Consider the following 16537-nt stretch of genomic DNA (forward strand, 5'->3'; position numbering starts at 1 on the left):
TGTTCCTAAACTTTGTGTTTATCTTACACCTTTCTGTGTGATTGGTCAAGGTTTCATCATGAATTCTCTCACCAAAGCAATCGATAAGCTTGCCATTACTCTACTGAAAAAGCTCTGTGAAGAAAACCTAGAAAATGTGGTATTTTCTCCCCCAAGCATCTTATTTATCCTGGCCATGGTTCTCCTGGGAGCACAGAATAATACTGCAGACCAAATAAAAAAAGTAAGTATATAACTTACAAAGGAGGGGAAAAAACCAGTGTATCACCTTCCAAATGAATTGGTAATTAAGCCTTTTACCAATGATTTGTTGATTATGATACTAGAATGTCATGGAATGGAGGCATGATAGACTGGAACACACACACATTGACCACCCTGTAGCCAGGATGTAAAACAAAAAGCAAAAAATAAAATCTGAATTTCATACATGTAAAAAATTAAAACTACTGATTAAAAAGAGAAAGATTTTTTTTAAATATCTAAGAGATATATCTTCTGAAAATATAACTTGTGGAGACACACAGGGATGGCAGAGATAACTAAAGCTTCAGGTTCAAGTGACTTTTGCAAATCAAAACTGTTAAGCCACCAAATTACTATCTTTTGATACCTAGCATTTGGGATGCATTCTTCCTGACTGTTCCACTATTGAGGAGCTTTTTCTTTTCTCCCTTTTCTTCCACCTACAACCTAGAGCTAAACTTAGAGTATCAGAATTCCGCCTTCCTACCAAGTTGCTGGTTTTTGTACATTCCATTCTATTTGACCTGCCTTCTCTGGTGATACTAATACATGAATTTATGTTAATATGATGATGGCTCTCAGCTATAGGTGGAGACCACCTGTCTCCAGAATGTATGTGTGTGTGTGTGTGTGTGTGTGTGTGTGTGTGTGTGTTTTGCCTCTTGAGTCCTTCCCTCTGTACTAGTCCCAAATTTTAGAAGCTAATACAAATGATGATCCTAATGTGATGGGGAGTTTTTAGGGTGAATGGAAAGGAAAAATGAGACCAGGAGGCCAAGAGGGCTTTTTGAGTCTACTTTAGATCATGCTCTGCTTCCTTAGGAGATGAATTCCAAAGAACATTATTATTGATGAGTGATTGAATTAAGAAATTTTCTAAAATATGGATCTCCTCTTCTAAAGATCTTTAAAACCTGAATGAATAGAAACACCAGTGAGATTGATAGGTACAGCCCTAATTGGCAATGAAGTAGTCCAGTTATGCAAAACATTTTCTTATCTAATTCAGTAAGATTTCTAGATTTTCATGAAGAGATAATAGAATTTGAGAGCTGAAAGGGACATTAGATTTATATAATTCTTCCCTCTATTTTTGTTGTTGTTCAGTCATTTTCAGTCATGTCTGATCCATGGTGACTAACTTGGAATTTTATTAGCAAAGATGCAGTGGTTTGTTGTTTCCTTCTCCAGCTCACACTATGGATTGGGAAACTGAGGCAGACAAGGTTGAGTAACTTGCCCAGCGTTTCACAGGCATTAAGTATCTGAGGTCAGATTTCTTGTTGTATATAGTCTTTGCAGGTTGCCTTCCTCATTGGACTGTAAACCTCTTGAAGGAAGGGACTGTTTTAGTCTTTTTTTTTACTCCTAGCACTTAGCACAATGCCTGATACATAATAAGTACCTTGTACATATTGATTAACTTGACAACAGTTATTCGATGGGAGAACAAAATTTCCAATCTTATGTCTTTTAAGTCCAAATTCTAAAATGTATTTTATCTCTAATTCCAAGTGGGACAGTGAGATGGTGGGACAGGAGGGAAGAATAATCTGATAATCCTATTCCCATGGGCCAGTTCTAATGCAAGTCTGAGTCTAAAAAGCTAGTCTCAACTTGGGACACAAAACTACTTATGTTTCAATTATGGGTATTTTTGCATCCTCCAGAATGAAATTGTTGGTTCTATCAGATGTTTGACTTTGAGATTTTTTCCCCCTTTCTTGGGTAAAAGCCAATGTTTCCTCCTAAGATATCCTGCATATAGTTGTTTCACAATGAATCATTTTTCTCCATAGTTAAGCAAAGGTTGCAAGAAGCTTTCACTACAAAGGTTAGTTTATTATTTATTTCTTAGAGACCAACTAAAAAAGTTAATGCTCTTCCTCCCATTCTTTTTTCTTAGTCACTTTTTTTAGAGAGAAACAGAAATATTGACCGGCATTTCTTGTCACTTCTCACTGAAATGAACAAGCCAAACGTTCACTGCCTGATTCATGGTGCCAACAGAGTCTTTGGAGAAAATGTTCTAAATTTCCTCCCAGTAAGTCGTGTTTCTACATAGCCATTAATGAAGATTATAAATGAAAACAGATATTTTATGAGGATGTATGGTAAATTAGACCAATCCTCTTTCCACTATACTTTGTTGTCTCTGCTTAGATACTATATGCTTTCAAAATATAATTTGTATGAACATTGGAGGGTTATTTATATATATATATATATATATATATATATATATATATATATACACACACACACATATATATTCCTGATAACTGATTCCTAATAAAAACATATGTTTATGTTGCTAAATATTGTAACATTTCTGTTTCTTCTTAGAAATGGATCAGAGAAATGTCTTTGACCATTCTTTCCCTCTCTTCTAGTCTTTTAAAGAATCCTGTAAAAAGTTCTACGATTCAGACCTAGAGGATGTTTGCTTTTCTGAAGAAGCCGAGACAGTCAGAAAATACATAAATGCATGGGTAGCAGAGAAAACTGGAGGTCATAAATTTATTTTTTCATGTTGGCTACATAAATCATCTTTTCAGGATTTTCTTTATCAGTTTCTACATCACAGAGCTACAGAACCTCAGAAAATTTTCAGACCTACCAAGGCTCTCTTCCACAACAGATCCAAAAAGCTTCACCTAGGCTTTCTCTGAGGGCATGTAGTGAAGGGGAATACCCTGTTCCATAATGTAGCCAATTCAGTCTTCAGAGAGGTATAATCCTTAAGAAATTATCATTACAGAGAACCCCAAGTCTACCCTTCTGTAATTTCTGCTCTTGGATGGTCTTGCATTTTTCACTCACATCACAGCTGTGATATCACATACAGTGATACCTGTAGAAGATCATAGAGACTCTGCCATATTTTCCTACCCAAACATAGTCATCTCTTCAGCCATTGATACTCATGTCATGTTCCCCATTCCAGGCAGATTGGTGCTAAGGCAATCATAATCACCTTTTTCCCATTTTCTATACTTTGCTTACCCTGTTTGCCCACCCTGGGAACAGTCCATGTTCATCTACCAGTTTTTATTCACTGATTGCTTCAGTTTTTATTTAAATTGGATATAAGTTCCATCTGATTGTGTCCAACATTTTATTGGTTTATCATATTGTACCTATTTGTATCTCTTTCTCATATTCATTGATGGGAAGGGAAACAAATATATCTCAAGCACTTGTTCTTTGCCAGGTACTATGCTAAGTGTTTTTTTTTTTAAGCATTATCTCATTTGATCTTTTGTGTACATTTTTAAAAAAATGACCCTTACCTTCAGTCTTAGAATCATTACTGTGTATTGGTTCCAAGGCAGAAGAGCAGGAAGGGCCAGGGTCACATACTTAGGAAGTGTCTGAAGTCAGATTTGAATCCACAATCTTCCAATCATTTTCTCTTTATAACCATGTGAGGTAGATGTTATTATGATCCTTTATTTTACAGTTGGGGAAAATGAGGTAGAGAGGGGCTGTGATTTGCCGAGGGACATGCATCTAGTAAGTGTCTGAAGTAGATTTGAACAAAGGTCTTCTTGTTTCCAGGCCCAGCTCTTTATCCACTTCACCACCTAAATGCCCCAGTAAATGACAGAAGACTAAGATCCTAATCTGATGCCTCATCCTGGAATAGAAATGAAACCTTGGGTTCAGGAGGTAGTGCATCTAGCAGACCCTACCAAGGGGAAAGTGTTTAGAGTCTTGGTTCAGTGACAGTTTCTGATTTTCTGTTATCTGAAGACCAATATAATTAAGTTCTGAGAAACTCGTCCCAGAAAGTTGCCGACTAACACATGTTTTATTCTTCTTGTTTTATGGAGAGGTTTTTTGGTTGGTGTAAGGGGAAGTTGCATCTGTGTCCATGGAGGGAACACAGATTCTTGAAACACTGAAGTACTCATTTCATATATCATGTTTCTTTTGATATCTCTTTTCCCAATTCAAGATTACAATTCCTTTGATAGAAGGGATTATAGTCGATCAAAAGCCTTACTTTCTCTATACAGTATCACTGGGTGATGGAGTGGTTAGAACAATGGACTTTGAGTCAGGAAGACAAGTTCAAATCCTGATTTAGATAGGTGTTACCTATATGACCCTGTGTAAGCCACTTACTTTTTGTCAGCCTCATTTTCCTTTTCTGTTAAATATGGACAATACAGCAACTACCTGCCAGGTTTGTTTGGATCTAATGGAAATAAAGTGTGTTGTGTACTTCAAAGTGTTACATAAATATTAGCAATTATTATTATTATACGTGAAAGTTTTTATGACTAATTTTTTTTCTTAAAATTGTAATATTCCAAGCTGGGTATATTGACACATGCCTATAGTCTTTGTTGCTGGGAAGGCTGAGGCTGGTGGATCGCCTAAGTTCAGGATATAGTGCAATAGTAGCAATATACTGTGCAATAGTAGCACTAAAGGAGATCAATATTTATACTGTGAGCCCCTAGTAACAGAGACATACCAGGTTGCTTTAGAAGAGGTGAACTCAGCAAGGTTGGAAAAATCGAGACATTAAAGCTTTCATGCTGATTAAAGAAGGCTATTACATTTCTAGTCTAAGTGAGGTTAGGGAGTTCTATCTAACTGTTCCTCTTATTGACATATCAAATTAACTTTGTTGTTAAGTTGATCAGTCATGCTTACTTTTCATGACTCCATTTTGGGTTTTCTTGGCAAAGATACTGAAACAGTTTGCCATTTCCTTCTCTGGTTATTTTATAGATATGGAAACTGAGGCAAACAGCTCTTCCCAACTCTAGGTCTGGCGCTCTATCCACTAAGCCACCTAGTTGTCCTTAAAAATTTAAATATCTGAAGTTCAGTTTAGAATCTATTATGTATGTCTTGCCAAAGTTTATCAATGAATGTACATCTAAGAATGACACATGTTTTCTAAAATTTTTTAAAGGTACAATTTTAGAGCTACTACCTGAGGATACAGTTAACCCACTTAGCCTATTAATCTTTGTGAACATCATCAACTTTAAATTAAAATGGAAGAATGAGGCTGAACCTATGAAGAGAACTCTTAGAAGTCATAAAGTAAGCAAGATATGATAGAGGGTAAGAGTGGAGTTAAAGAAGGGATTTCTAGAGGGCAGCTGGGTAGCTCAGTGGATTGAAAGCTAGACCTAGAGAAAAGAGGTCCTGGGTTCAAATCGGGCCTCAGACACTTCCCAGCTGTGTGACCCTGGGCAAGTCACTTGACCCCCATTGCCTACCCTTACCACTCTTCCACCTATAAGTCAATACACAGAAGTTAAGGGCTTAAAATTAAAAAAAGAATAATAAAATAAAAAAAAGAAGGGATTTCTAGATAATCTAGAACTGTCATGAAGGAATATGTTGAATGCAATTGCAGTATGCTATTATTTGTGAAAACAAATGAATTGTTTAAAAATTCAGATATATTAAAAATAAGCTATTTTTGCTTTTTACCTGCCACTTTCAATAATCTAGCTTCCTGACCCCCTTACCTTCCATCTTAGTATCAATACTGTGTATTGGTTCTAAGGTAGAAGAGTGGTAACAGCTAGGCAAAATGGGGGTTAAGTGACTTGCCCGGGGTCACACAGGAAGTATCTGAGGTCAGATTTGAAACCAGGATCTCCTGTCTCTGGGCCTGGCTCTCAATCCACTACCCAACTGCCCCCAATAATCTAGCTTTGATCAAATGTTTATTTGTTTCCTTTAAGGAAAAGCACAAAATGGCAAAGTTTACGGTGAAAGAAGGCATATTTCTGGGATTCTATTCAGAAGAGCTAGGTGCTAATGTTTGTAGAAGTACATATAATGGAGAAGAATGGAATATTATCTTTGTGCTTCCTGTTGATGATGGCAAAAAGGTGAGGCTCGATGTATGCAATGGTGGCTGTACATTCTTGTATATCCTTATTCTAGTTGCTCTTTTCTCATTATAGAGTTGTTACAATACGCATTGGCTATGTCTTCTATTTTCTCATGCTGGTTTTTCAAATGGACAGGGGCATAGGCAATATTTTTTTTCTTAAAGACCAACTCAATTCTTTTTTTTTTTTAGTTTTTTAATTTTTTAGAATATTTTGCCATGGTTACATGATTCATGTTCTTTCTCTCCCCCTCCAAACCCCGCTCCCTAACCTCCCCATAGCCAATGCGTAATTTTGCTGGGTTTTACTTGCACTGGGGTGGTTGTTTAGATTTTACATCCCAAATCATATCCCCATCAACCCTTGTGTTCAAGCAGTTGCTTTTCTTCTGTGTTTCCACTCCCACAGTTCTTCCTCTGAATGTGGATAGTGTTCTTTCTTATAAGTCCCTCAGAATTGTTCTGGATCATTGCATTGCTGCCAGTAGAGAAGTCCATTACATTAGATTTTACCACAGTATATACATCTTTGTATATAATATTCTCCTGGTTCTGCTCCTTTCACTCTGTATCAATTCCTGGAGGTCGTTCCAGTTCACATGGAATTCCTCCAGTTCATTATTCCTTTTAACACAATAGTATTCCATCATGTAAGGATAGGTTTTTGTGCAGAGGAGATGAAACCAAAGGAGGAGAAGGCAGCTGCTGGCAATTGAAACCAGCAGAGAATTCTGGGGAATTGCTCCGAGGAGGAGGAAGGAAGAGGGGTCTTCGGGCTGAGGGCTAGGAGGAATGAGGAGGAAGAAAACCCAGCTCTTATCAGTCCAGAGGCCTTGCTGAGGATTCTTGGAAATTGAAACCCTGATTTCCTGATAACAGCCATTTTCAGCACAACTTATCCTACAAGACTAGAATGTCAGCTAAGATTTTGGACTCCTTTGGGAGCAATCTCTTTGTCTTCTTCACCCATTACCCATCCTTGCTGAGAGACCCTTTTCAGTCTAAGCTTACAATTATAGGAAAAGATAGAAATAGAAAATAGAAATAGAAGGGGAAGGTAGGGGTGAGAAGCTTAGGAGTTGGAACCACTAGGGTTCCTACCTAAGTGACGGAGCCCATAGGAATAGCAAAGAGGGCACCCCAAAATCCCTCTGCCCTTCACCCCTTTCCTCAATCCCTGATTTGTGAATGATAAAAGCCATTTGACAGTCAGATAGCATTCCAGTGTGGCTGAGAGACAATAAGGAGAGGTGCTTGGTCTGGCAGATTCCATCTTAAAGCCTGATCACCCATTGTGTGATTAACTGACCTGGGGGGGGAGGTTTGAGTGAACTCCATCCTTATTTAGGATCGGATGGGGGTACCACATACCTCCTCTTGTAGGGAAACCTTGTCCTCAACTCCTGTGGGGTGGCATGACTATCTAGGTCACCCAGTTTTGGGGTGACGCCCCCTTAAAGTCTCCCAGTGTATATTTGGCCCTAGGGGAGTGCTGGAAGAGAGAGTCACTACGCAGAACCCCCCCTTCTATCAACATCCATTACTGTCCATTACTGGTTCTTTTATTGTTACAATCACCAACAGATAACCCAATTTGTTCAGCCATTCCCCAGTTGAAGAACATCCCCTCATTTTTCAATTTTTTTGCCACCACAAAGAGCATGGCTATGAATATTTTTGTACAAGTCTTTTTCCCTATGATCTCTTTGGGGTATAAACTCAGCCCATCTCAGTTCTTGAGATAAGACACTGCTATTTATCATAAGACTCAAAATATTGATTTAGAAGAATATGGAATGTATTTACTCAAAAGAGAGATGTTCCCTTTATTGAAACAGAAAAAAGCAATTCTATGGGGAAGACAGAGAATCTTCCCTAGGGATGAAGTATATTTAGTGGGGAGGAGTCAAGAAAGAAAAATATAAAATTTTTCAAATTTATGAAGCGCAGATTTAGTCTGAAACCTGTGGGGAAAAATTCTTGTTTCTCAAACCCAGAACATATCCCCCAAATCTGAGTTCAAATCTAGATTCAGAAACTTATTAGATATAAGACCCTGAGTAAGTCACTGAACTTCTGTCTAGCCCCTCAACTCTAAAATGAGGATAATAACATCACTTAACTTAAAGAGTTGTTGTGAAGATCAAATAACATATTCATAAAAAAATTTAGTAGTGTCTGGTAAGCAGTAGGTTCTCTATAAATGTTTGTTTATTTTCTTTCCCCTTCCCTTTTAAAGGCAATACCAGTGTTGAGTGGCACAATTACTCATAATTCTCCCCTGCTCTAAATTTAATTCTAGGAACCTTTTTGTTGCTATTGTTTTGAGACCACCATCTATTATTTCATTGACAGAGAAAACTACAATCTGGTAAACTCCTTTTACTAGGGAAGATCAACACATCCTCTGCAAGGTAGAATGTTTGAGAGATGCATGCAGTACTGAGAAGTTTGTATCTACCAGACACTTAAATGGATAATACACTTCTAAGATAGGATTTGATCTAAGACCTCCAAACTCCAAAATTGTCTTTTTAAACCTTTACCTTCTATATTAGAATCAATACTAAGTATTGGTTCCAAGGCAGAAGAGTGGATGAGGGCTAAGCAATTGAGGTTAAGGAACTTGCCCAAGATCACAAAGCTAGAAAATGTGTGAGGTCAAATTTGAATGCAGAGCCTCCCATCTCCAGGCCTGGCTCTCTATTCACTGAACCACCTGGCTGTCCCTTACATTATTTCTTTTTTTTTTTTTTAAACCCTTAACTTTTCAGTGTATTGTCTCATAGGTGGAAGAGTGGTAAGGGTGGGCAATGGGGGTCAAATGACTTGCCCAGGGTCACACAGCTGGGAAGTGTCTGAGGCCGGATTTGAACCTAGGACCTCCTGTCTCTAGGCCTGACTCTCACTCCACTGAGCTACCCAGCTGCCCCCTTACATTATTTCTTGATTAATTTTTTTAATATGGAAAAAATACTAGACAAGGTAAAACAATTCAACAAGCATTTCATAAGCTCTTACTATATGCCAGGGATTGTGCTAATGGTGGGAATACAAAGAAAAATGGAAACAACCCCCACTCTTAAGGAGCTCACAGTCTAATTGGGGAAACTATATGCAAATAAGGAGAAATTGGAGGTATTCTCAGAGGGACCCAGAAAGACTCTTTGCAAAATGTAGGATTTTAGCTAGGACTTGGGGGAAGCTAGAGAAGCTCTGAGGTGGAGATAAAGTGGGAGAGCATTTCACAGGTAGTGAAAATTCTCAGAATCAGAAGATGAAATGTACTGTGTGGGAAAAATGCAAGGAGGTTAGTAACAAATGAATTGATGAGGACCTGAAGGGGAGACTAAGGTCTAATAAGACTAGAAATGTGTGTTTGTCTTTGCAGGGGGAATTTGAGGAAGGCAAGTTATGAAGAGCTTTGAATACCAGAGAAATTTAGATTTGATCCTGGAAGTGGGTAGCATGGTCAGACCTATACTTTAGGAAGATCAATTGGACAGCTGAGTGGAAGGTGGACTGGAGTTGAGAGAGATTTGAGGCCAGCCAGAAGATCATTATAAGAGTCCATGAATGAGGTGATAAGGGCCTATGCTAAGTACTGGAAATGTCAGAGGATGGAAAGGGAGCATACATGAGAAATGATAGATACAACAATTGATTAGATACGGGGAATCAGAGTAAGGGGTAAAAAAATGAAGCCTAGATTGTGAACTTGGCTAACTGGGGATGATAATACCTTCAAGAGTAATTGGGAAATGAGGAAGAGAAGGTTTGGGGCAACTAGATGGTTCAATGGATAAAGACCTGGAGATGAGAGGTCCTGAGTTCAAATCTGGCCTTAGATATATCGTAGCTGTGTGACCCTAGGTAAATACTAAATCCTAATTGCCTAGCCCAGTAATGGGCAAACTATGGCCCACAGGCCACATGCAGCCCCCTGAAATGTTCTATCCACTTTGTGACATTATTCCTAATCTGACAAATACAAGGAGTAGGATACAATACAATGAAACTTTGCAAGAGTTGCCTTAGAAACAGACTGACAGATGAGCATTTCCTTTCCTTTGGCCCCTCTTTAAAAAGTTTGCCCATCACTGGCCTAGCCCATATTGATTCTAAGATAGAAAGGTGTTTTTTTAAATAACATATTCACGATTGCCTTACGGCAATTTGGACACAGCTGATATTATGTACCAAAGATTTGTAGTGGAGAGGAAGTCAAGGCAATATCATGATTTTCTGTAGTTTCATTCAGCCAAAGAGCAGAACCTCTGAGCATTTTAAGTCAGGTGATGTCAAGTGTAAAACTGCTATTAAAAACAGAATGACTCAGTAGATCCAGAACCATTCAACAGCATACAAAGATAAGTATGGTGCTAGGAATGTGGTTTCCAACAACTAAAGTGCTGGCTATATGTAAGACAGAATAATCAATCCATTGTGTTATTTCATCAGCTCTCACCCCCCTTCAAGCATTCCTGTATAACAGAAAACTTTGAAGTCCTTATGCCTTTATTCAATTTCTTTTCCATTATTATGATTATATCTCTTTAAATATCACTCAATAGGATAGCAATAGTTGTGTGTTGAGAGATGAAGGCATTGACTGGCTGTGGGTCAGAGGGAGGGAAGCAAGGGAGACATCCAGTGTAGTGTTTGACCAACATGCCAAAATGGTAACTGACCCTGAGGGAGCAGTCATTTTCTAGCTGCATAGTGGAAGGAGCATGAACATGTGGTCTATGCAGGCAGCTTAATCTTGTGATTTTCCATTCTTTTCCTTCAGATGGCAAAAAGGCTAACCTATGAAATATTTACAGCCTGGATGAATCCAGAAGTAGTGGCCTTGATGGAAATTCTTCATAACCAATTATTCCTCCCCAAATTCAAGGTAGAAAAGTCTTACAACATGGCTCATATTCTTTGCAGTTTGGGAATATCTGATGCTTTCAATGAGGATAAGGCTGATTTTTCTGGATTGTCTACACTCAAAGACATTTACCTTTTAAGTGTTTTTCACTCATCTTCCCTGGAATTAAATGAAGAAGGTATCAAAGCATCAGCTGCCACTGCAGCAGTGGAGATACCAGCAACTACAAAGGGAGAAAAAGAACTTAAGACTCAGAGTTTCTTTCTTTTTTTTATCTGGAGCCATACAATTAATAGCATCCTGTTCTGTGGCAGAGCTTCTGTTCCCTAAAGAGATGCAGTCACTATCCCCAAAGCACTACTATTTTGGCTACTTCCCTGCCTTTCTCTTCTTAAGCTGCATAAGGCTGCTATGTGTATATGCAATTCATGGTGAATTCATCAATCTAGTATAATAGGAAAGAAAAATTAGTAAAACACTTTATTATGAAACATTGCACTTGGACTACAATACATCTGCTTACTTGCAGGCTCTATGGTCAAAGACAAGAGTGTGCAAACAGGCTTAAAGGGTGGGGGAAAAGTCTGTAGGAGGGTCCCTTGGATAGGAAAGTCCAAGACCGCTAACAAATATTCTCTCCTCCTTTTTATGTCTTCCTATCAGATAATACTTTTTATTGAACCCTTCTTCATTGATCACTATCAATCTGACAAATAATGCTATGCTGAGCACTTGTACCTTTTCTCTCTGGAGATTAAATGGCACAACTATATATTTATATATACTGTGTGTTTCTGAGCTCTATGCTTTCAGCAGCAAAAAAGCAGTTATGATAAACAAGTAGGAAAGGTGAGGTGATAAGCCCTATTTCCCCTTGGAACCTTTGCAAGATTTTGCTTAAAGGAACTACTGACAACCAACATAACTAACTGGTTATGAGTAAAAACAGAAAACTAGATACATATATCTATAAATGTATGTATATATACATACATCTACATATATACTATTGCTAATCAGTCAGTTAATAAACATTTATTATGGGACATCATGCCAAGTGTTAGCGATGCAAAGATTAAAGAAAATCACTCCTTTGAAGGAGCTGACAGTCAGGGCTGGAAAAGGGGGAGACAACACACAAATAATCACCTATAGTAAAGATATATATGGGAAAAGTTAGAGATAATCAAGAGAAGGAAGGAATTAGCCTTAATGAAGACTGGGAACTGCTAAAAAAAAAAAAAAGGTGAGCAAAATATAACACCCGTTCCTATTGAAAACACTAAAAAGCATAGGAATAAAAGGACATTTCCTTAAATAATAAGTAGTATTTATCTGAAACCATAGCAAGTATCATCTGCAATGGGGATAACTTGGGAGCCTTCCCAATAAGATCAGGAATGAAGCAAGGATGCAAATTATCATCTCCGTTATTTAATATCGTATTAGAAATGCTAGCTATAGCAATTAGAGAAGAAAAAAAAATTGAGAGTAAGTAGGCACCGAGGAAACTAAACTATCACTCTTTGCAGATGATATGATGGAATACTTAGAGAACCCGAGAAAATCAGCACTTTTCATACAAATAAAATTAGATCTAAACAATTGGAAAACATTAATTTTTCATGGGTAGGATGAGCTAATAAAAAATGACAATCCTACGTAAACTAATTTACTTATTCAGTGCCATACCTATCAAACTACCAAAAAACTATTTTATAGAACTAGAAAAAAAAATAACAAAGCTCACCTGGAAAAACAAAAGATTGAGAATATCAAGGGAATTAATGGGGAAAAAAATGTGAAGGATGGGGTCTACCAGTACCAGATCTTAAACTGTACTATAAAGCAGTAATTATCTCAAGACAATCTGGTAGGGCTAAGAAATAGAATGGTGGATCAATGGAATAGATAGGGGTAAATGATTAGCAGTCTAGTGTTTGATAAACCCAAAGATCCTAGCTTTTGGGATAAGAATTCACTATTTGACAAAAACTGTTGGGGAAACTAGAAAACAATATGGCAAAAATTAGGTGCAGATCAATATCTCACACCCAAGATAAGGCCAAAATGGGTATGTGATTTAGACTTAAAGGGTGATATAAGTAAATTAGGGGAACATATAATAGTTTACCTCTCAGATCTATGGAGAAGGGAAGAATTTATGACTAAAAAGGAGAGAACATTATAAGATGTAAAATGAATAATTTTGACTAAATTAAATTAAAAAGGTTTTATACAAACAAAACCAATGTAACCAAGATCAGAAGGGAAACAACAAATTGGAAACATATTTTATAACAAATTTCTCTGATAATGGTCTCATTTCTCAAATATATAAAGCTCTTCAGTCAAATTTATAAGAATGTAAATCATTCCCTGATTGAGAAATGGTCAAAGGAGCTCAATAAATGGCTTTCAGATGAAGAACTCAAAGCTATCAATAATCATATGAAAAAAGGTTCTAAGTCACTCAATTAGAGAAATGCAAATTAAAACAGTTCTGAGGTACTACCTCACACCTATCAGATTTGCCAATCTGTCAGTAAAGGAAACTGATAAATATTGAAGAGGATGTGGTAAAATTGGACACTAATGTATTGCTGTCGTGAATTGATCCAACGATCTTGAAGGACAACTTGGAAGTATACTCAATCAATGCATAATACGCTTTGATCCAGTAATACCTCTATTAGGTCTGTATTTCAAAGAGATTTTTAAAAAAGGGAAAGCACCTGTTGGTACAAAAATATTTATAGTTGCTCTTTTTGTGGTAGCAAAGAATTAGAAACTAAAGGAATATCCATCAGTTGGACAATGGCTGAACAAATTTTGGCATAAGATGGTGATAGAATACTATTGTGCTATAAGAAATTATTAACTGGATGATTCCAGAAAGAGATGAAAAGATCTATGTGAAGTGATACAGAGCGAAATAAGCAGATCCAGGAGTACATTGTATAAAGTAACAGCAATATTGTAAAATGATAAACTGTCATTGACCTAGCTACTTCCAGCAATACGATGATCCAGGCAATTCTGAGGGACTTATGACAAAGAATGTTTTCCAGCTACAGAGAAAGAACTGTTGGAGTAAAAATGCAGATGAAAGCATGTGATTTTTTACTTGTTTATCTGAATTTTTGTTTTGAGGTTTTGGAGTTATATGATTATTCGCTTACAAAAATGAACAACATGGAAATATGTTTTCCATGATAATACACATATAACCCAGATTGAATTGCTTGCCAACTCTAAGGAGGCAGGAGAGAAGGGAAGAAAGGAGACAATTTGGATCATATAACTTCAGAAAACTTCTGGGGACATTAATTATATATAATTGGTAAAAACAAATTTTAAAAAAATTATAAAAAATAAGACTGATAGGTTCCAGGTTAAGATGGTGGCAGAGTAAAAAGCAGCTCTTAACCTCTCCTGACCGAAACACACAAGACTCCTCAAGGGGACATAAAAACAAGTCCAGACGAACAGAGGAACACCACAACAGGGTGCAGCGTGGAAGGTACGCGGAATCGGGACATTTCCATGCTATAAAGGGGTGAAACAGCTCTCACTAAATCGCAGGCTGAGCAACCACCCCACCCCCACCCCTACCACACACACCACCTATAGCGCCGAAGCCAGTTAAAAAGAAATAGAGCAAGTTTGGGGCACCCATCGAGTCATTGGCAGCTCCAGGGCCTGTTCCTGAGAGCAGCAAGATTTGGGACCCCAAAAAGCCAAAGAACTCACGGGAACTCTGAGCGTGGGAGCAACGGAGGCGTGGGAGGAGGCAGACACAACCACGAGCTAAAGCTCTGAAACTCTGAGTGGGAAACCAGCGTAGACGGGTATACAACTCTGGAAGCAGCGCCCTGAGACTTGTAAAGGAACTTCCTTCGGAGGATCAAGCAAGGGGGTCCACCAGGGGGCTTGACCTTGGAAAAAACCAGAACTCAGACCTCAGGAGCCAAAAGACCGCGGACAGACCCCGAGCGCGAGGATAAAGCTGAGAAGCTGCTGGACTAATGATGGCTACCCAGACTCAGGAAGTTCAGAAGAGAAAGATAAACAACAAGAAAAAGAACTCTTTAACACTCAACAACTTTTACACAGAGAAAATCCAGACAACCAAGCAAACAGAGGAGGAGAACAAACAAGCATCTGGACCCTCCTCAAATAAGGAAAACTCCTCACAAACTATGGAAGAGTTGAAAACTGAGATTCTGAGGAAGATGGAAGAGATCTGGCAAGAAAATAACAGTTTAAAAGGTAAAATCTTGCAATTGGAAAGTGAGGCTCAGAAATCAAATGAACTGATAAGCAAATTGAACCCGATTGAAAAAGAAAACCAAAAGATCATAGCTGAAAACCAGTCTCTAAAGGCTAGAATTGAGCAGTTAGAAGCTAATGATCTCTCAAGACAACAAGAACAAATAAAACAAAGTCAAAAGACTGAAAAAATAGAAGGAAATATGAAATATCTCAATGAGAGAGTGACAGACCAAGAAAACCGGTCTAGAAGAGACAATTTGAGAATAATTGGTCTTCCAGAAAAACCAGAAATTAATAGAAACCTGGACTCCATACTAAAAGAAATTATTCAGCAAAATTGCCCTGAAGTCCTACAACAAGAGGGCAATATAGACATTGAAAGGATTCATAGAACACCCACTACATTCGATCCAGATAAGAAAACGGCCAGAAATATAATTGCAAAATTCAAGAGCTTTCAAGCAAAGGAAAAAATCTTACAAGAAGCCAGAAAGAGATAATTCAAATATCAAGGAGCACCAATCAGGATCACACAGGATCTGGCAGCCTCCACGCTAAAAGACCATAAGGCGTGGAATACAATATTCAGAAAGGCAAGAGAGCTGGGCCTACAAGCACGGATCAACTACCCATCAAAATTTACTATATTTCCAGGGGAAAGTATGGGCATTCAACAAAATTGAAGAATTCCAGGTATTTGCACAGAAAAGACCAGGGCTAAATGGAAAGTTTGATATCCAACCACAAAAATCAAGAGAAACATGAAAAGGTAAATAAGAAAGAGAGGAGAAAGAAAGAAAACTTATAATTTTTAAATTTGCCTTTTTAAGGGCCTCAGTAAGATCTAATTCTCTGTATTCCTATGTAGAGAAATGTTATGTATAATTCTCTGTAGTGAACTCTATTCACTATTATAGTATTCACTATTGTAATAATCAGAAAAATAATTCACAGGGTGAGGGTGGAACACTAAATAATCTAAGATGACATGGGGGATGGGAAAGAGGGGGTGAATAGCAGGGGACACCAAAAGAAACTTGAGTGAATAAGAAAAATGGGATATTCTATTACACACAAAGAGGGCATGGGATGGAGAGGGGACAAATACTATTATAAGAAGGAGAGGAAGAGAGCATTAAGAGGTAATAATCAAACCTTACTCTCAGTGTAATCAACCCGGAGAGGGAAGAATAGCTATACTATCCATTGGGACATAAAACTCTTATCTAACCCTTCTGAGAAAGTCAGAAGGGATAAAACAAGGGAAA

General features: G+C 37.8%; 1 protein-coding gene across 1 annotated transcript; it reads left to right on the plus strand.

Moving 5' to 3' along the window:
* Positions 1–58: 58 nt before the first annotated feature.
* LOC123231638 (serpin B8-like) lies at positions 59–11324 on the plus strand. The gene is made up of 6 exons (XM_044657919.1): positions 59–223; positions 2153–2290; positions 2640–2757; positions 5180–5313; positions 5967–6116; positions 10911–11324. The coding sequence occupies exons 1-6, from the start codon at positions 59–61 to the stop codon at positions 11322–11324; spliced, it is 1119 nt and encodes a 372-aa protein (XP_044513854.1).
* The last annotated feature ends 5213 nt before the right edge of the window (positions 11325–16537 follow it).

This window comes from Gracilinanus agilis, chromosome 1, assembly GCF_016433145.1.
Source record: "Gracilinanus agilis isolate LMUSP501 chromosome 1, AgileGrace, whole genome shotgun sequence".
In the NCBI taxonomy this organism is placed as follows: Eukaryota; Metazoa; Chordata; class Mammalia; order Didelphimorphia; family Didelphidae; genus Gracilinanus; species Gracilinanus agilis.